Genomic DNA, 21883 nt, shown 5'->3' on the forward strand with positions numbered 1-21883 from the left:
ATCATAATGAATTCAGGGGACTGAAGATAATGAATGAAGTGACCTGATCCTAGATCATAATGAAATAAAGGGGACCTGATTTTATTTATTTAGGGGACTTTAGATCATAAAACGAGAGGATGATCATAATGAAAAGGGGACAAAGATCCTAGTCTGAATGTTGGGACCTGAACAGATCATAATGAATAGGAGGGACCTGATCCCATTGAATAAGAGTTGGGACCTGATCCAGCTCATAAGATATCAGGGACCTGTTCCAAAGATCATAAGAATAACAGGACTGCTGATCTAGCATCAGTTTTGGCATTGTTATAATGGATAAGAGGGGACCTGATCCTAGATCATAATAAGAGGGGACCTGATCCTAGATCATAATGAATAAGAGGGGACCTGATCCTAGATCATAATGAATAAGAGGGGACCTGATCCTAGATCATAATGAATAAGTGGGGACCTGATCCTAGATCATAATGAATAAGAGGGGACCTGATCCTAGATCATAATGAATAAGAGGGGACCTGATCCTAGATCATAATGAATAAGAGGGGACCTGATCCTAATAATAGGGGACCTGATCCAGATCATAATGAATGGGGACCTGATCCTAGATGGGGGGGGACAGGTAGTGGTGGGGCTAAGTGGGGGGACAGGGAGAGGTGGGGCTAAGGGGGACGGGCAGGGAGAGGTGGGGCTAAGTGTGGGGGGGTGAAAGGTAGTTTCAGATTCTACTGTTCATGCATTCAAAATGAAAAGATATGATATATATAAATATAATAGTGTCACTATATCCCAGAAAAGGCATGTCAGAAACTGAACAGGGGAGTCGTGTGTGTGTGTGTCCAGGCACAGGGTGTGTGTCCAGGCACAGGGTGCGTGTGTGTGTGTGTGTGTGTGTGTGTGTGTGTTAGTCCACTCCCAAGGCTTTGAGCTGTCGTTCGATGTCTTCGTCTGAGATGCCGTCTGATTTGGTGGCAGAAGAGGTGGGGTTGTTTCTGCTGGTTGAAGGAGCGTTCACCATCTACGATCAATAAGAACAACAAGTGAATCAACTCAACCTTGATTCTCCCAAGCATACGCCATTCATAGTATTTCCACAGTACTTAGTGTCCTGTCCAGGGGGTGTCCTGTCCAGGGGGTGTCCTGGTACATCAAGCTGTCTCACTACAGTAACAGGACATAGACTAGTGTCCTGTCCAGGGGGTGTCCTGGTACATCAAGCTGTCTCACTACAGAAACAGGACATAGACTAGTGTCCTGTCCAGGGGTGTCCTGTCCAGGGGGTGTCCTGGTACATCAAGCTGTCTCACTACAGAAACAAGAGATAGACTAGTGTTCTGGTACATCAAGCTGTCTCACTACAGTAACAGGACATAGACTAGTGTCCTGTCCAGGGGGTGTCCTGTCCAGTGGGTGTCCTGGTACATCAAGCTGTCTCACTACAGTAACAGGACATAGACTAGTGTCCTGTCCAGGGGGTGTCCTGTCCAGGGGGTGTCCTGGTACATCAAGCTGTCTCACTACAGAAACAGGACATAGACTAGTGTCCTGGTACTTCAAGCTGTCTCACTACAGAAACAGGAGATAGACTAGTGTCCTGTCCAGGGGTGTCCTGTCCAGGGGTGTCCTGGTAGTCTCACTACAGTAACAGGACTACTACCCAGGGGGTGTCCTGTCCAGGGGTGTCCTGGTACATCAAGCTGTCTCACTACAGAAACAGGACATAGACTAGTGTCCTGTCCAGGGGGTGTCCTGGTACATCAAGCTGTCTCACTACAGAAACAGGGGTGTCCTGTCCAGTGGGTGTCCTGGTACATCAAGCTGTCTCACTACAGTAACAGGACATAGACTAGTGTCCTGTCCAGGGGGTGTCCTGTCCAGGGGGTGTCCTGGTACATCAGCTGTCTCACTACAGTAACAGGACATAGACTAGTGTCCCCATGGGCCATTCTGGCTCAGACAAGGTCTCACTTTACAGAGTATTTCCATAGAGCTGCAGAGTGTCCTCCCCAGTAGGTGTCCTAACATCAAGGTCTCACTAACAGTAACAGGACATAGACTCACCCAGTGGGACCCATTCTAGGACCCAACAGTGGGCTAACCCTTTACCCAGTATTTCCTAGAGCTGCAGTAGGACATCCCCAGTAGGACCCTAACCCAGTAGGGCCCTAACCCAGTGGGACCCTAACCCAGTGGGACCCTAACCCAGTGGGACCCTAACCCAGTGGGACCCTAACCCAGTAGGACCCTAACCCAGTGGGATTCCTAACCCAGTAGGGCCCTAACACAGTAGGGACCCTAACCCAGTAGGGCCCTAACCCAGTGGGACCCTAACCCAGTGGGACCCTAACCCAGTGGGACCCTAACCCAGTAGGGCCCTAACCCAGTAGGACCCTAACCCAGTAGGACCCTAACCCAGTGGGACCCTAACCCAGTGGGACCCTAACCCAGTAGGACCCTAACCCAGTGGGACCCTAACCCAGTGGGACCCTAACCCAGTAGGACCCTAACCCAGTAGGACCCTAACCCAGTGGGACCCTAACCCAGTAGGACCCTAACCCAGTAGGACCCTAACCCAGTGGGACCCTAACCTAACCCAGTAGGACCCTAACCCAGTAGGACCCTAACCCTAACCCAGTAGGACCCTAACCCAGTAGGACCCTAACCCAGTAGGACCCTAACCCAGTGGGACCCTAACCCAGTAGGACCCTAACCAGTAGGACCCTAACCCAGTAGGACCCTAACCCAGTTAGGACCCTAAACCAGTTGGACCCTAACCCAGTAGGACCCTAACCCAGTAGACCCTAACCCAGTAGGGCCCTAACACAGTAGGACTCTAACCCAGTGGGACCCTAACCCAGTTGGACCCTAACCCAGTGGGACCCTAAACCCAGTGGGACCCTAACCCAGTGGGACCCTAACCCAGTGGGACCCTAACCCAGTTGGACCCTAACCCAGTTGGACCCTAACCCTAACCCAGTGGGACCCTAACCCAGTTGGACCCTAACCCAGGAAGACCTAACCCAGTAGGACCCTAACCCAGTAGGACCCTAACCCAGTTAGACCCTAACTCAGGAAGACCCTAACCCAGTGGGACCCTAACCCAGTAGGACCCTAACCCAGTTGGACCCTAACCCAGTTGGACCCTTGTCAGCCAATCAGCATTCAGGGCTGGAACCAGACAGTTTATAATGCTAGATACAGGTCCAGTTTCCCGGACACTGACGAACCCTGGTTCTATTTCAGATCTATATCTGGGAAACCAACCCCAAGGATCTCTTTCAGGGTTTAGTCTCTAGATTTATTCTGGCTTTATTAAAAATCAGATACATCATCGAGAACACATTTTATTTTAGAATAAAAACACCAATGTCTCACCTTTCCTGATATCTCGATGCCGATCTCATCCAGAACCTGGTTAACAATGCTATCAGACTCCTCCTCGTCTCCAGACTCGTCAAAGATCTCATCCAGTGTGTCGTTAACTGAGAGAAGGGGACAGAGAGATGACTCCTATTAAAACACACACACACACACACAGCTCACACACACACACACACACACACACACACACACACACTACCTGTCAAAAGTTTTAGAACACCTACTCATTCAAGGGTTTTTCTTTATTTTTACTATTTTCTACATTGTAGTATAATAGTTAAGACATCAAAACTATGAAATATCATGTAGTAACCAAAAAAAGTGTTAAACAAATCAAAATATTTTATATTTGAGATTCTTCAAAGTAGCCACCCTTTGTCTTGATGACAGCTTTGCACACTCTTGGCATTCTCTCAACCAGCTTCACCTGGAATGCTTTTCCAACAGTCTTGAAGGAGTTCCCACATATGCTGAGCACTTGTTGGCTGCTTTTCCTTCACTCTGCGGAAAAACTCATCCCAAACCATCTCAATTGGGTTGAGGTTGGGTGATTGTGTAGGGTGATGTTGGTTAAGTGTGCTTTAAATTCTAAATAAAATCACAGACACCAGCAAAGCACCCCCACACCTCCTCCTCCATGCTTCAATGTGGGAACCACAAATGGGGAGATCATCCGTTCACCTACTCTGCGTCTCAAAGACACCGCGGTTGGAACCAACATTTTTCACCAGTCTAATGTCCATTGCTCATGTTTCTTGGTCCAATCAAATCTCTTCTTATTGGTGTCCTTTGGTAGTGGTTTCTTTGCAGCAATTCGACCATGAAGGTCTGATTCACGCAATCTCCCTCTGAACATTTGATGTTGAGATGTGTCTGTTACTTGAACTCTGTGAAGCATTTATTTGGGCTGCCATTTCTGAGCCTGGTAAACTCTAATGAACGTATCCTCTGCAGCAGATTTAACTCTGGGTCTTCCTTTCCTGTGGCGGTCCTCATGAGAGCCAGTTTCATCACTCTGATGGTTTTTCCTCTGGCTTGAAGAAACTTTCAAAGTTCTTGAAATTTCCTGTTGACTGACCTTCATGTCTTAAAGTAATGAACTGTCATTTCTCTCTGCTTATTTAAGCTGTTCTTGCCATAATATGGACTTGGTCTGTTACCTCAGTAGGGCTGTCTTCTGTATACCACCCCTCATTGTCAACACAACTGATTGGCTCAAATGCATTAAGGAAAGAAAGAAATCCCTCTAATTAACATCTTGATGGTTTTGGAAATGCAATAATAGTATGAAGTACACTATATAGGTTTTAAAGTATGTAGTACACTGACAGGTATTCATGTCTTAAAGTAATGATGGACTGTAGTTTCTATTAGGTTTTATTTGAGCTGTTCTTGCCATAATATGGACTTGGTCTGTTACCCAGTAGGGCTGTCTTCTGTATACCACCCTACATTTCAACACAACTGATTGGCTCAAATAGCATTAAGGAAAGAAAGAAATCCCTCTAATTAACATATAGGTACAGCTGTTAATGGAAATGCAATAATAGTATGTAGTACACTATATAGGTTTTAATAGTATGTAGTACACTATACAGGTATTAATAGTATGTAGTACACTATACAGGTATTAATAGTATGTAGTACACTATATAGGTAATAATAGTATACTATATAGGTTTTAATAGTATGTAGTACACTATATAGGTATTAATAGTATACTATATAGGTATTAATAGTATGTAGTACACTATATAGGTTTTAATAGCATGTAGTACACTATATAGGTATTAATAGTATGTAGTACACTATATAGGTATTAATAGTATGTAGTACACTATATAGGTATTAATAGTATGTAGTACTATATAGGTATTATATAGGTACACTATATAGGTATTAATAGTATGTAGTACACTATATAGGTATTAATAGTATGTAGTACACTATATAGGTATTAATAGTATGTAGTACACTAACTAGGTAATAATAGCATGTAGTACACTATATAGGTATTAATAGCATGTAGTACACTATATAGGTATTAATAGCATGTAGTACACTATATAGGTATTAATAGCATGTAGTACACTAACTAGGTAATAATAGTATGTAGTACACTATATAGGTATTAATAGTATACTATATAGGTATTAATAGTATGTAGTACACTATATAGGTATTAATAGTACACTATATAGGTATTAATAGTATGTAGTACACTATATAGGTATTAATAGTACACTATATAGGTATTAATAGTATACTATATAGGTATTAATAGTATGTAGTACACTATATAGGTATTAATAGTATACTATATAGGTATTAATAGTATGTAGTACACTATATAGGTATTAATAGTATGTAGTACACTATATAGGTATTAATAGTATACTATATAGGTATTAATAGTATGTAGTACACTATATAGGTATTAATAGTATACTATATATGTATTAATAGTATCTAGTACACTATATAGGTATTAATAGCATGTAGTACACTAAATATATATATATATATATTATGCTACGTTAGCAGTCTTATCATCATGAGGACAACATAGAATGTGTAATATACATATAGATCCAGTCTTCAAATCATGGAGAACAACAACATAGAATGTGTAGTATAGATCCAGTCTTATCATCATGAGGACAACATAGAATGTGTAATATAGATCCAGTCTTACCATCATGGAGGACAACAACAGAATGTGTAATATAGATCCAGTCTTATCCTCATGAGGACAACATAGAATATAGGTAAAATAGATCCAGTCTTATCATATATAGGTATTAATAGTATGTAGTACAGTCTTATTATCATGAGGACAACATAGAATGTGTAAAATAGTATTCCAGTCTTATCATCATGAGGACAACATAGCATGTAGTAGATCCAGTCTTAGTATCATGAGGACACTAAATGTGTAATATAGATCCAGTCTTATCATCATGAGGACAACATAGAATGTGTAATATACATATAGATCCAGTCTTCAAATCATGAGAACAACAACATAGAAAGTGTAATATAGATCCAGTCTTATTATCATGAGGACAACATAGAATGTGTAAAATAGATCCAGTCTTATCATCATGAGGACAACATAGAATGTGTAAAATAGATCCAGTCTTATCCTCATGAGGACAACATAGAATGTGTAGTATAGATCCAGTCTTATCATCATGAGGACAACATAGAATGTGTAATATAGATCCAGTCTTACCATCATGGAGGACAACAACAGAATGTGTAATATAGATCCAGTCTTATCATCATGAGGACAACATAGAATGTGTAATATAGATCCAGTCTTACCATCATGGAGGACAACATAGAATGTGTAAAATAGATCCAGTCTTATCCTCATGAGGACAACATAGAATGTGTAATATAGATCCAGTCTTATCATCATGAGGACAACATAGAATGTGTAATATAGATCCAGTCTTACTCAGCTCCTCTGACATCTCCATCTTCATGTTCTCCTTCTGGAAGTTCTGCATGGTCTGTTGCATCTTCTGAGGGTCCATCTTCTTATTGACAGCCTGCATAGTCTGAGACGGGAGAGGAGAGAGAGTCACATGGTCTGGTTACACTTTGCAAAAGGCAGAAAACACCCATTAAAATACAGAGACACAGAGACAGACAGACAGACAGAGACACAGACAGAGACAGACAGACAGACAGACAGACAGACAGACAGGAGAGACAGAGAAAGACAGACTGACAGGAGAGACAGACAGACACAGGAGAGACAGACAGAACGCTGTCCAAGGTGTCTACAGTAGGTACATCACCCCCCCGTGGGGAGAAGCAGCCCACTGATCCACACTAGGTACATCACCCCCCGTGGGAAGAAGCAGCCCACTGACCCACACTAGGTACATCACCCCCCTGTGGAAAGAAGAAGCCCACTGACCCACACTTACTTTGGTAGTGGTAGCCATGGCCCCTGCCATCTTCATCTGGGAGTTCATGAGTTTGGTCTGAGAGGACATGGAGGTGACCTTTGAACCGACGGCGTAGCTTCTGTTCTTCTGTCTCCTCAGCTGAACCAGCTGTTTGGCCAGGATGGTACACGCCTCCTTGTTCCCCGTCTTCGCCATCTTCTTAATCTCCATCTCCTGGGAGACAATGTGCATTCGGAAAGTACTCAGACCCCTTTGACTTCTCCCATATTTTGTGACAGCATTCTAAAATTATTTAAATCGTCCCCCCCCTCATCAATCTACACACAATACCCCATAATGACATCACAATACCCCATAATGACATCACAACACCCCATAATGACATCACAATAGCCCATAGGTTTCCAGTGAAGCATTTTTATTTATCTAACCTTTATTTAACTAGGCAAGTCAGTTAAGAACAAATTCTTATTTTCAACAACGGCCCTAGGAACAGTGGGTTAACTGCCTGTTCAGGGGCAGAACGACAGAATTTGACCTTGTCAGCTTGGGGGATTTGATCTTACAACCTTTTGGGTTACAAGTCCAACGCTCTAACCACTAGGCTACCTGCCTCCTCAACACTCTAACCACTAGGCTACCTGCCTCCTCTACACTCTAACCACTAGGCTACCTGCCTCCTCTACACTCTAACCACTAGGCTACCTGCCTCCTCTACACTCTAACCACTAGGCTACCTGCCTCCTCTACACTCTAACCACTAGGCTACCTGCCTCCTCTACAATCTAACCACTAGGCTACCTGCCTCCTCTACACTCTAACCACTAGGCTACCTGCCTCCTCTACACTCTAACCACTAGGCTACCTACCTCCTCTACACTCTAACCACTAGGCTACCCTGCCTCCTCTACACTCTAACCACTAGACTACCTACCTCCTCTACACTCTAACCACTAGGCTACCTGCCTCCTCTACACTCTAACCACTAGGCTACCTGCCTCCTCTCCAATCTAACCACTAGGCTACCTGCCTCCTCTCCAATCTAACCACTAGGCTACCTGCCTCCTCTCCAATCTAACCACTAGGCTACCTGCCTCCTCTCCAATCTAACCACTAGGCTACCTGCCTCCTCTCCAATCTAACCACTAGGCTACCTGCCTCCTCTCCAATCTAACCACTAGGCTACCTGCCTCCTCTCCAATCTAACCACTAGGCTACCTGCCTCCTCTCCAATCTAACCACTAGGCTACCTGCCTCCTCTACAATCTAACCACTAGGCTACCTGCCTCCTCTACACAATCTAACCACTAGGCTACCTGCCTCCTCTACAATCTAACCACTAGGCTACCTGCCTCCTCTACAATCTAACCACTAGGCTACCTGCCTCCTCTACAATCTAACCACTAGGCTACCTGCCTCCTCTGCACTCTAACCACTAGGCTACCTGCCTCCTCTACACTCTAACCACTAGGCTACCTGCCTCCTCTCCAATCTAACCACTAGGCTACCTGCCTCCTCTCCAATCTAACCACTAGGCTACCTGCCTCCTCTCCAATCTAACCACTAGGCTACCTGCCTCCTCTCCAATCTAACCACTAGGCTACCTGCCTCCTCTCCAATCTAACCACTAGGCTACCTGCCTCCTCTCCAATCTAACCACTAGGCTACCTGCCTCCTCTACAATCTAACCACTAGGCTACCTGCCGCCCCTACACTCTAACCACTAGGCTACCTGCCTCCTCTACACTCTAACCACTAGGCTACCTGCCTCCTCTACACTCTAACCACTAGGCTACCTGCCTCCTCTACACTCTAACCACTAGGCTACCTGCCTCCTCTCCAATCTAACCACTAGGCTACCTGCCTCCTCTACACTCTAACCACTAGGCTACCTGCCTCCTCTACACTCTAACCACTAGGCTACCTGCCACCTCTACACTCTAACCACTAGGCTACCTGCCTCCTCTCCAATCTAACCACTAGGCTACCTGCCTCCTCTACACTCTAACCACTAGGCTACCTGCCGCCCCTACACTCTAACCACTAGGCTACCTGCCTCCTCTACACTCTAACCACTAGGCTACCTGCCTCCTCTCCAATCTAACCACTAGGCTACCTGCCTCCTCTACACTCTAACCACTAGGCTACCTGCCCCCCTACACTCTAACCACTAGGCTACCTGCCTCCTCTACACTCTAACCACTAGGCTACCTGCCTCCTCTACACTCTAACCACTAGGCTACCTGCCTCCTCTACACTCTAACCACTAGGCTACCTGCCTCCTCTACCCTCTAACCACTAGGCTACCTGCCTCCTCTACACTCTAACCACTAGGCTACCTGCCTCCTCTACACTCTAACCACTAGGCTACCTGCCTCCTCTACACTCTAACCACTAGACTACCTGCCTCCTCTCCAATCTAACCACTAGGCTACCTGCCTCCTCTACACTCTAACCACTAGGCTACCTGCCGCCCCTACACTCTAACCACTAGGCTACCTGCCTCCTCTACCCTCTAGACTACCTGCCGCCCCTACACTCTAACCACTAGGCTACCTGCCTCCTCTACCCTCTAGACTACCTGCCGCCCCTACACTCTAACCACTAGGCTACCTGCCTCCTCTACCCTCTAGACTACCTGCCGCCCCTACACTCTAACCACTAGACTACCTGCCTCCTCTACACTCTAACCACTAGGCTACCTGCCTCCTCTACCCTCTAGACTACCTGCCGCCCCTACACTCTAACCACTAGGCTACCTGCCTCCTCTACCCTCTAGACTACCTGCCGCCCCTACACTCTAACAACTAGACTACCTGTCTCCTCTACACTCTAACCACTAGACTACCTGCCTCCTCTACACTCTAACCACTAGACTACCTGCCGCCCCTACACTCTAACCACTAGACTACCTGCCTCCTCTCCAATCTAACCACTAGGCTACCTGCCTCCTCTACACTCTAACCACTAGACCTGCCGCCCCTACACTCTAACCACTAGGCTACCTGCCTCCTCTACCCTCTAACCACTAGGCTACCTGCCTCCTCTACACTCTAACCACTAGGCTACCTGCCTCCTCTACACTCTAACCACTAGGCTACCTGCCTCCTCTACACTCTAACCACTAGGCTACCTGCCTCCTCTACACTCTAACCACTAGGCTACCTGCCTCCTCTACACTCTAACCACTAGGCTACCTGCCACCTCTACACTCTAACCACTAGGCTACCTGCCTCCTCTAACCACTAGACTACCTGCCACCTCTACACTCTAACCACTAGACTACCTGCCACCTCTACACTCTAACCACTAGGCTACCTGCCTCCTCTAACCACTAGACTACCTGCCACCTCTACACTCTAACCACTAGACTACCTGCCACCTCTACACTCTAACCACTAGACTACCTGCCTCCTCTACACTATAACCACTAGACTACCTGCCTCCTCTACACTCTAACCACTAGACTACCAGCCTCCTCTACACTCTAACCACTAGACTACCTGCCTCCTCTACACTATAACCACTAGACTACCTGCCTCCTCTACACTCTAACCACTAGACTACCAGCCTCCTCTACACTCTAACCACTAGACTACCAGCCTCCTCTACACTCTAACCACTAGGCTACCTGCCTCCTCTACACTCTAACCACTAGGCTACCTGCCTCCTCTACACTCTAGACTACCTGCCTCCTCTACCCTCTAGACTACCTGCCTCCTCTACACTCTAGACTACCTGCCTCCTCTACCCTCTAGACTACCTGCCTCCTCTACACTCTAGACTACCTGCCTCCTCTACACTCTAACCACTAGACTACCAGCCTCCTCTACACTCTAACCACTAGACTACCAGCCTCCTCTACACTCTAACCACTAGGCTACCTGCCGCCCCTACACTCTAACCACTAGGCTACCTGCCTCCTCTACCCTCTAGACTACCAGCCTCCTCTACACTCTAACCACTAGACTACCAGCCTCCTCTACACTCTAACCACTAGGCTACCTGCCGCCCTACACTCTAACCACTAGGCTACCTGCCTCCTCTACCCTCTAGACTACCTGCCTCCTCTACACTATAACCACTAGACTACCTGCCTCCTCTACACTCTAACCACTAGACTACCAGCCTCCTCTACACTCTAACCACTAGACTACCAGCCTCCTCTACACTCTAACCACTAGGCTACCTGCCGCCCCTACACTCTAACCACTAGACTACCTGCCTCCTCTACACTCTAACCACTAGGCTACCTGCCTCCTCTACACTCTAACCACTAGGCTACCTGCCGCCCCTACACTCTAACCACTAGGCTACCTGCCTCCTCTACACTCTAACCACTAGGCTACCTGCCGCCCCTACACTCTAACCACTAGGCTACCTGCCTCCTCTACCCTCTAGACTACCTGCCGCCCACCAGCGTGGTGGGCACTGTATACAAACGACAAAGATGGAAACCAAGACAGCAATCTAGGGCTGACTAGCCTGGGTGACAGCCTGTTTTCGCCATCATACCAACTTCTTGTCACTCCATTGTTATGTTTGGCATGAATGTAATGATGTCACAAACAGACTCGAGGTTTTCCACATGGACCCACAGAGCATCCGGAAAGAATTCAGAGCCCTTGACTTTTTTACACATTTTCTTACGTTACAGCCTTATTCTTAAATAAACATATGTTTTTTCTCATCAATCTACACACAATATCCCATAATGACAAAGCGAAAACAGGTTTAGATATTTTTTACAAATGTATTACAAATTTAAAAAACAGAAACCTTATCGACATAAGTATTCAGACCCTTTGCTATGAGACTCGAAATTGAGCTCAGGTGCATCCTGTTTCCATTGATCATCCTTGAGATGTTTCTACAACTTGATTGGAGTCCACCTGTGGTAAATTCAATTGATTGGACATGATTTGGAAAGGCACACACCTGTCTATATAAGGTCCCACAGTTGACAGTGCATGTCAGAGCAAAAACCAAGCCATGAGGTTGAAGGAATTGTCCGTAGAGCTCCGAGGCAGGATTGTGTCGAGGCACAGATCTGGGGAAGGGTACCAAAACATTTCTGCAGCATTGAAGGTCCCCAAGAACACAGAGGTCTCCATCATTCTTAAATGGAAGAAGTTTGGAACTATCAAGACTCTTCCTAGAGCTGGCCGCCCGGCCAAACTGAGCAAACGGGGGAGATGGGCCTTGGTCAGGGAGGTGACCAAGAACCCGATGGTCACTCTGACAGAGCTCCAGAGTTCCTCTGTGGAGATGGTTGTCCTTCTGGAAGTTTCTCCCATCACATAACAGCCCGCTTGGAGTTTGCCAAAAAGGCACCTAAAGGACCAATACTGAACTATTTGGCCTGAATGTCAGCGTCATGTCTGGAGGAAACCAGGCACCACTCATCACCTGGCCCATACCATCCCTACAGTGAAGCATGGTGGTGGCAGCGTCACGTCTGGAGGAAACCAGGCACCACTCATCACCTGGCCAATACCATCCCTACAGTGAAGCATGGTGGTGGCAGCATCACGTCTGGAGGAAACCAGGCACCACTCATCACCTGGCCCATACCATCCCTACAGTGAAGCATGGTGGTGGCAGCGTCACGTCTGAAGGAAACCAGGCACCACTCATCACCTGGCCAATACCATCCCTACAGTGAAGCATGGTGGTGGCAGCGTCATGCGGTGGGGTTGTTTTTCTACAGCAGGGACTGGGAAACTTGTCAGGGTCGAGGGAAAGGGTACTGAGTAAAGGGCCTGAATACTGATGTAAAATGTGATATTTCAGTTGTTTTTATAAATAGGTAAAAAAATGTGTTAAATCTTTTTTTTTTTTTTTGCTTTGTCATTATGTTGTATTGTGTGTGTGTGTGTGTGTGTGTGTGTGTGTAGATTGAGGCAGTATGAATACACTGTACATGATCCATGACTCCGATACTCTCTGTATTCACTACTACAGAACAGACTACTACTACACCCCCACCAGTTGTTTTTCCTGTTTCTCCAGGGAAGATCTGTCTCTGGTGATCTGTCTCTGGGTTCCTCTCAGCTCTTTGGTCTGCTCCTTTATCACATCTAGACACAACGGTGGGAGAGAAAACTACAAGATCAGTACTAGTTCTTGGCAAACAGAGGAGAAGAGAGAAACAATTGTTGTTTATTTCACTTGTTTTGGCCAAAACATACGTTTCCCATGTCAATGAAGCTCTTTGAATTGAGAGAGGAGACAGACGAGAGATCCACAGAGGGGATTCTACAGCATCATCGTCATCATCATCATCATCATGATGATGATGATGATGAAGAGACTGAAAATCCAAGTGACAGAACCTACCTGTACCGCAAAAAGTCGGGAGAGCAAACCTCTCCTGTGGATACCCCATCGCCACCCACTACGGCCAAAAGGACCAACAGCACGTACTGCTGCCCCGTTATTGTTGTTATGACTCTGTGGTACTCTATACAGACCAGCGTACTGAAAGGCAGGCAGATAACACTTCCCTGTGTCCCCCTTCAGATTACCTTCTATTTAAGGACAAAAACTAGTTTGTTTGTTTTTAAATACAAAAACATTAAGTTTGTTCAACATTCTGTAATAGGAATGTTCAGGAGTGCTGAGCCTACCTGTTAGACAGATGTGTAACGTTAAGTGTTACACTCTCTTATAATAAGAGACTGAAGCTAACTTTGCAAATGTCAGCGAGCTGAAACGCCGAGTCTGTGTACACTTACCATCTACTGTCTTTTTCTTGAAGAAGCCGGCCATGGTGACAGGCGATAATTTGGCCAAATAGCTATAATCCAATGCTATTTTAAAAAAAGGACACCGCCTGTTCATTAAACCAGACCACCGACTTGTTTATTTCCTGGTTCGGAGAGAAGCAGGAAGTGCAGCACGTTATTGGGGGCGTTCGAGACAGCCTAGAATAAAGCGCTGCGCTCACACTGAGCCAAGTCGCCTGGGTAGAAAGACAACCGCTAGGTGGCAGTAGATACCTAGTTCCATAGTCACACCACACCCACAGCTGCATGGGGATACCCAGCCAAACACAGAGCTCTTTACAGACTGTAAATAGCTTCCAGCTGACTCGATCTGTCTGTTCATGATTTGGGAATGGGTCTTGAATTTGAATAAGTATTGAGTTTGATTGCCAAGTGGGTGTTTCCTCCTGATAGTGACATTATGCTGTGTTCATAACAAGTGGGAACCTGGGGGGGAATATTGCTTGCAAACTGGGTCAACGATTTGTGTGGTTTCAAGTGCTTTGAACTTGTTGAGAACACCGATTTGGCTAATGGCAAACAAGCAGCGGTGTCAACCATAAACTACAGCTTTCATGCTCCCAAACAAATTATAGTTTTTTTTTTTCAAACATATCCTTTGTTTGATGAAATCCTTACTTGAAAAAAAAAAATAACGTTCATTAAATACAGCCACGGACTTGTTTCCTTGTTGAGATTCAATTGGCACATCGGAGTTTCCATTTTAGATCAACATTAATGAGCAAATAGTCGGTGGTTGTTTTTGATTAACGTTTATTTGAAAAAGTATGGATTTCATCAAATAAAGAATGGCAACTACAAGGGGACAAACATAAGTACAAGATAAGCGTTTTCAAAATGTAAATTGGTTTTTGAAGTTTTGACTTTGGAGCGAATTGATGTCACCTGAGCTGAAATTCCACAAAGCCTGGAATATATTGAGCTATATTATAGGCTTACATTCGTAAATTATATTATTTTATACTAATACAATTGCTCAGAGGAAGAGATTTTGTTCAACAAGTAATACTTTTGATTCTCAAAAAGATATGGGCCAAAATTATTGGCACCCCTGTTTTCAATACCTCACCTTGTGAGGATAATCTCCCAGTGTATTATAATGCCATGTTTATCTCCCAGTGTATTATAATGCCATGTTTATCTCCCAGTGTATTCTAACATGTTTATCTCCCAGTGTATTATAATGCCATGTTTATCTCCCAGTGTATTATAATGCCATGTTTATCTCCCAGTGTATATAATGCCATGTTTATCTCCCAGTGTATTATAATGCCATGTTTTCCATGTTTATCTCCCAGTGTATTATAATGGCATGTTTATCTCCCAGTGTATTATAATGCCATGTTTATCTCCCAGTGTATTATAATGCCATGTTTATCTCCCAGTGTATTATAATGCCATGTTTATCTCCCAGTGTATTATAATGCCATGTTTATCTCCCAGTGTATTATAATGTTATGTTTATCTCCCAGTGTATTATAATGCCATGTTTATCTCCCAGTGTATTATAATGCCATGTTTATCTCCCAGTGTATTAATGACATGTTTATCTCCCATGTTTATCTCCCAGTGTATTATAATGCCATGTTTATCTCCCAGTGTATTATAATGCCATATCTCCCAGTGTATTATAATGTTTATCTCCCAGTGTATTATAATGCCATGTTTATCTCCCAGTGTATTATAAATGCCATGTTTATCTCCCAGTGTATTATAATGCCATGTTTATCTCCCAGTGTATTATAATGCCATGTTTATCTCCCAGTGTATTATAATGCCATGTTTATCTCCCAGTGTATTATAATGCCATGTTTATCTCCCAGTGTATTATAATGCCATGTTTATCTCCCAGTGCCATGTTTATCTCCCAGTGTATTATAATGTCATGTTTATCTCCCAGTGTATTATAATGCCATGTTTATCTCCCAGTGTATTATAATGACATGTTTATCTCCCAGTGTATTATAATGACATGTTTATCTCCCAGTGTATTATAATGCCATGTTTATCTCCCAGTGTATTATCTGACATGTTTATCTCCCAGTGTATTATAATGCCATGTTTATCTCCCAGTGTATTATAATGCCATGTTTATCTCCCAGTGTATTTTGCCATGTTTATCTCCCAGTGTATTATAATGCCATGTTTATCTCCCAGTGTATTATAATGCCATGTTTATCTCCCAGTGTATTATAATGCCATGTTTATCTCCCAGTGTATTATAATGCCATGTTTATCTCCCAGTGTATTATAATGCCATGTTTATCTCCCAGTGTATTATAATGACATGTTTATCTCCCAGTGTATTATAATGCCATGTTTATAATGCCATGTTTATCTCCCAGTATTATTCTGTATTATAATGCCATGTTTATCTCCCAGTGTATTATAATGCCATGTTTATCTCCCAGTGTATTATAATGCCATGTTTATCTCCCAGTGTATTATAATGCCATGTTTATCTCCCAGTGTATTCTGACATGTTTATCTCCCAGTGTATTATAATGCCATGTTTATCTCCCAGTATTATAATGTCATGTTTATCTCCCAGTGTATTATAATGCCATGTTTATCTCCCAGTGTATTATAATGCCATGTTTATCTCCCAGTGTATTATAATGCCATGTTTATCTCCCAGTGTATTATAATGCCATGTTTATCTCCCAGTGTATTATAATGACATGTTTTCCATGTTTATCTCCCAGTATATATATACATGTTTTCCATGTTTATCTCCCAGTGTATTATAATGCCATGTTTATCTCCCAGTGTATTATAATGCCATGTTTATCTCCCAGTGTATTAATGACATGTTTATCTCCCAGTGTATTATAATGCCATGTTTATCTCCCAGTGTATTATACATGTTTTCCATGTTTATCTCCCAGTGTATTATAATGCCATGTTTATCTCCCAGTGTATTATAATGCCATGTTTATCTCCCAGTGTATTATAATACATGTATTATTCCATGTTTATCTCCCAGTGTATTATAATGCCATGTTTATCTCCCAGTGTATTTATGACATGTTTTCCATGTTTATCTCCCAGTGTATTATAATGCCATGTTTATCTCCCAGTGTATTCTGACATGTTTATCTCCCAGTGTATTATAATGCCATGTTTATCTCCCAGTGTATTCTGACATGTTTATCTCCCAGTGTATTATAATGCCATGTTTATCTCCCAGTGTATTATAACATGTTTATCTCCCAGTGTATTATAATGCCATGTTTATCTCCCAGTGTATTCTGACATGTTTATCTCCCAGTGTATTCTGACATGTTTATCTCCCAGTGTATTATAAATGTTTATCTCCCAGTGTATTATAATGTCATGTTTATCATGTTTATCTCCCAGTGTATTATAATGGGGGGGGATCCCTTCTAAATAATCAATGTTTCCTTGTCCAGCAGATCTCTTTATTCCAGCATGAGCCCAGGGTGTGGTTTAGTTGAAATTACAATAATTCCAGTAGCAAGTGTAAACAGTGGTTTAGTGGGTGTGGAGAGAGTGGCCCAGATGAAAAGTAACATGTGTAAACAGTGGTTTAGAGGGTGTGGAGAGAGGGGCCCAGATTAAAAGTAACATGTGTAAACAGTGGTTTAGTGGGTGTGGAGAGAGGGCCCAGATGAAAATTAACATGTGTAAACAGTGGTTTAGTGGGTGTGGAGAGAGGGCCCAGATGAAAAGTAACATGTGTAAACAGTGGTTTAGAGGGTGTGGAGAGAGGGGCCCAGATGAAAAGTAACATGTGTAAACAGTGGTTTAGTGGGTGTGGAGAGAGTGGCCCAGATGAAAAGTAACATGTGTAAACAGTGGTTTAGAGGGTGTGGAGAGAGGGGCCCAGATTAAAAGTAACATGTGTAAACAGTGGTTTAGAGGGTGTGGAGAGAGTGGCCCAGATGAAAAGTAACATGTGTAAACAGTGGTTTAGAGGGTGTGGAGAGAGGGGCCCAGATGAAAAGTAACATGTGTAAACAGTGGTTTAGTGGGTGTGGAGAGAGGGGCCCAGATGAAAAGTAACATGTGTAAACAGTGGTTTAGTGGGTGTGGGAGAGGGGCCCAGATGAAAAGTAACATGTGTAAACAGTAGTTTAGAGGGTGTGGAGAGAGGGCCCAGATGAAAAGTAACATGTGTAAACAGTAGTTTAGAGGGTGTGGAGAGAGTGGCCCAGATGAAAAGTAACATGTGTAAACAGTGGTTTAGAGGGTGTGGAGAGAGGGGCCCAGATGAAAAGTAACATGTGTAAACAGTGGTTTAGAGGGTGTGGAGAGAGGGGCCCAGATGAAAAGTAACATGTGTAAACAGTAGTTTAGAGGGTGTGGAGAGAGGGGCCCAGATGAAAAGTAACATGTGTAAACAGTGGTTTAGTGGGTGTGGAGAGAGGGGCCCAGATGGGGCCCAGAAGAAAAGGTCAAACTTAGGACACAAGACAGAATACGGAACAGGAAGTGACTTTATTACGGAACTCAACAGGAAGTGACTTTATTCTTGGACATGGAACCATCATCTCAATTAGTTAACGTGGAATTTATAGAAACTGGTCGGACATTAGTCTACCAATCATAGATGAACATCCAATTCTCTTCCTTACGAAGTTCAAACAGGGAGACTCGGTTAGACCCTGGCACCTTTTGACGTCAGACTCATTTCACTGCTCAGAGCAGTACGACACCAAAACAACAAGACACTTTCTAAATACCTTTTCCCATGAGGTTTCCAGATCTGGAATCTCTATTAAAAACCTTCTTCCTCATCAAACAGAAGGAACCTACAGTTTATGTATTTCTCTCCCCTTCGACAAGCCCGCTCTCCATTTCCATCCTTTCTTCATAAATACAGTCTCTCTGCGGTGCTTCCTACATACAGTATAAAACAACAGTCTCTCACGTGACCAGGAAACAAGTCCGGGAAGAAACCCCCCCAAAAAAACAGTTTGAACAATTCAAGGTCAGTCAGAAAAAATAAAATAAAGTACCTTTTGAACATATAAAGATTGTAAGAGATTTGAAGAAGTGCACTGGGTTAGTTTCTGTGTGCTCATTTATAACCTAAACAAACAGGTTATTCCAGTCTCTGTTTGAAATTGCATAGCTAGTCAATGTAATGTAGATAGAACTGCACAGGTTGTTTGTTAGCTAGACAGTTTTTTTTCTTCAGTTTTTTTGTATTAAAAAAAAATTATATGCCAACATTCCATTCAAACACTGCAGCCAATCCACAGCCAGACACTGCAGCCAATCCACAGCCAGACACTGCAGCCAATCCACAGCCAGACACTGCAGCCAATCCACAGCCAGACACTGCAGCCAATCCACAGCCAGACGCTGCAGCCAATCCACAGCCAGACACTGCAGCCAATCCACAGCCAGACGCTGCAGCCAATCCACAGCCAGACGCTGCAGCCAATCCACAGCCAGACACTGTGCTGAAGTCAGTTGATAACAGGACTTAGAAAAGTTGTAAATGAAACAAGTATTGATATTGTATATATATATAAAAAGCTGACACTTATGGTCTGTGTACATCCTGTATCTTAGAGGCTGTTTACACAGAACAATGGCATCTGGGTACAGGATGGTATAAACCTGCCTTACGACAGTCTGTCTGTTATTCTCCAAATTTACCTCCTCACTAGAGAGATAAGGAGAAGAAAGGAGTGAAACAGTGTATCTGTCCAGGGTTGTCTGTCGGCAAACTGCAGGTTGATGGGCGCAGTAGGACAGAGGACGGCCGTGGGTTTTGGTCTAGGGTTGTCTGTCGGAAAACTGCAGGTTGATGGGCGCAGTAGGACAGAGGACGGCCGTGGGTTTTGGTCTAGGGTTGTCTGTCGGCAAACTGCAGGTTTATGGACGCAGCAGGACAGAAGACGGCCGTGGGTTTTGGTCTAGGGTTGTCTGTCGGCAAACTGCAGGTTGATGGGCGCAGCAGGACAGAGGAGGCCGTGGGTTTTGGTCTAGGGTTGTCTGTCGGCAAACTGCAGGTTGATGGGCGCAGCAGGACAGAGGAGGCCGTGGGTTTTGGCTTTGATTTCTTCTGTGACGGGACACAGCCCAATCTGGAACCTCTGGACCAGCTGGAGGAGAAGAAGAGACAAACACAACCGGTATTAACCAACTGGAGGAGAAGAGACAAACACAACCAGTATTAACCTCTGGACCAGCTGGAGGAGAAGAGACAAACACAACCGGTATTAACCAGCTGGAGGAGGAGAAGAGACAAACACAACCAGTATTAACCAGTTGGAGGAGAAGAAGAGACAAACACAACCAGTATTAACCAGCTGGAGGAGGAGAAGAGACAAACACAACCAGTATTAACCAGCTGGAGAAGAAGAACAAACACAACCGGTATTAACCTCCAGCTGGAGTCCCAAACCTCTGTCACAACCAGTATTAACCTCTGCCAGCTGGATAAGAAAGACAAACAGACCAGTATTAACCAGCTGGAGGAGGAGAAGAGACCTTCATTTGGGAGGAGAAGAGACAAACACAACCAGTATTAACCTCTGGACACTGTCTGGACCAGCTGGAGGAGAAGATTAGAACCAAACACAACCAGTATTAACCTCTGGACCAGCTGGAGGAGGGAAGAAGAGACAAACACAACCAGTATTAACCAGCTGGAGGAGGAGAAGAGACAAACACAACCGGTATTAACCAGCTGGAGGAAGAAAGACCAACAAGTATTAACTCTCTGGATCAGCTGACAAACACAACCATTATTAACCTCTGGACCAGCTGGAGAGAAGAGACAAACACAACCAGTATTAACCAGCTGTGTGTGTGTGTGTGTGTGTGTGTGAGGTTCCCCACCTGTGTAAGAGCCAGGTGCATCTCCAGTTCAGCTATCCTCCTGCCGATGCAGCTCCTGATGCCGTGGCGAACGGGATGGAGCGAGATTATCCACCCGGTCCGTAGCGTCCTTCCTGATCCAGCGGTCTGGACGGAAGTCATCAGCCCGGGAAATTCTCCTCGTCCATGGAGGTAGAGTAGTGACATAGAGCCAACTGGGTCTGGGAGGAGGAGACAGGGAGGATGAGGAGAGTCTGGGTCTGAGGAGGGGAGAGAGGAGACAGGGGGAGGATATGAGGAGTCTGGGTCTGAGGGGAGGAGAGGAGACAGGATGAGGGAGAGTCTGGGTCTGAGGAGGAGAGGAGACATGGAGGATATGAGGAGTCTGAGGAGGAGAGGAGACAGGGAGGGATGAGGAGAGTCTGAGGAGAAGAGACAGGGAGGTCACCCTGGGTGGGATATGAACACACAGTCATCATCACCCTGGGTGGGACCTCAGACACACAGTCATCATCACCCTGGGTGGGATATAGACACACAGTCATCATCACCCTGGGTGGGATATAGACACACAGTCATCATCACCCTGTGTGGATATAGACACACAGTCATCATCACCCTGGGTGGGATATAGACACACTCTTACCCCTTTGGGGATGAAGTAACCGCCAACCACCAAGTCATCCTGGGTAACACGCCCATTACCTGGCAGAACAGGAAACATTCTGGGGGAGAAGGAAGGAGACAGAGAGGAATGGAATGGAGAGGGGAGACAGAGAGGGGGGAGGGAGGGAGAGAGACAGAGAGAGAGGAGAGGGAGAGAGGAGAGGGAGAGACAGAGAGAGGAAATAGAGAGGGGTATGGAGAGAGACAGGGGGAGAAAGAGAGAGGGGGAGAGAGGAGAAGGGAGAGACAGAAAGAGGTATGGAGAGGGGGAGGACAGGGGGAGAAAGGTAGAGAGGGGAGGGAAGGGAAGAGAGTAACTATTTGCTC

General features: G+C 44.8%; 2 protein-coding genes across 2 annotated transcripts in view; both read right to left on the reverse strand.

Annotated features, from left to right (window-relative positions):
* Positions 1-701: 701 nt before the first annotated feature.
* Positions 702-14199, reverse strand: LOC121843641 (charged multivesicular body protein 2b-like). The gene is made up of 6 exons (XM_042313397.1): positions 14042-14199; positions 13293-13384; positions 7323-7517; positions 6845-6947; positions 3376-3482; positions 702-1018 (listed from the first exon to the last, which is right to left on the reverse strand). Exons 1-6 carry the CDS (start codon positions 14145-14147, stop codon positions 905-907), a joined length of 717 nt encoding a protein of 238 aa, XP_042169331.1. The 5' UTR covers positions 14148-14199; the 3' UTR covers positions 702-904.
* A 4335-nt stretch (positions 14200-18534) lies between these two features.
* The window catches only part of LOC112242330 (cytochrome P450 27C1), a 20509-nt gene continuing 17160 nt past the window's right edge, over positions 18535-21883 (reverse strand). Inside the window, 5 exon segments of the mRNA XM_042313396.1 lie at positions 18535-20172; positions 20912-20987; positions 20989-21057; positions 21059-21111; positions 21537-21615. Of these exon segments, the coding sequence (XP_042169330.1) occupies positions 20053-20172; positions 20912-20987; positions 20989-21057; positions 21059-21111; positions 21537-21615 (397 nt within the window). The 3' untranslated portion in view covers positions 18535-20052.

Source organism: Oncorhynchus tshawytscha, unplaced genomic scaffold (genome assembly GCF_018296145.1).
Source record: "Oncorhynchus tshawytscha isolate Ot180627B unplaced genomic scaffold, Otsh_v2.0 Un_contig_16999_pilon_pilon, whole genome shotgun sequence".
In the NCBI taxonomy this organism is placed as follows: domain Eukaryota; kingdom Metazoa; phylum Chordata; class Actinopteri; order Salmoniformes; family Salmonidae; genus Oncorhynchus; species Oncorhynchus tshawytscha.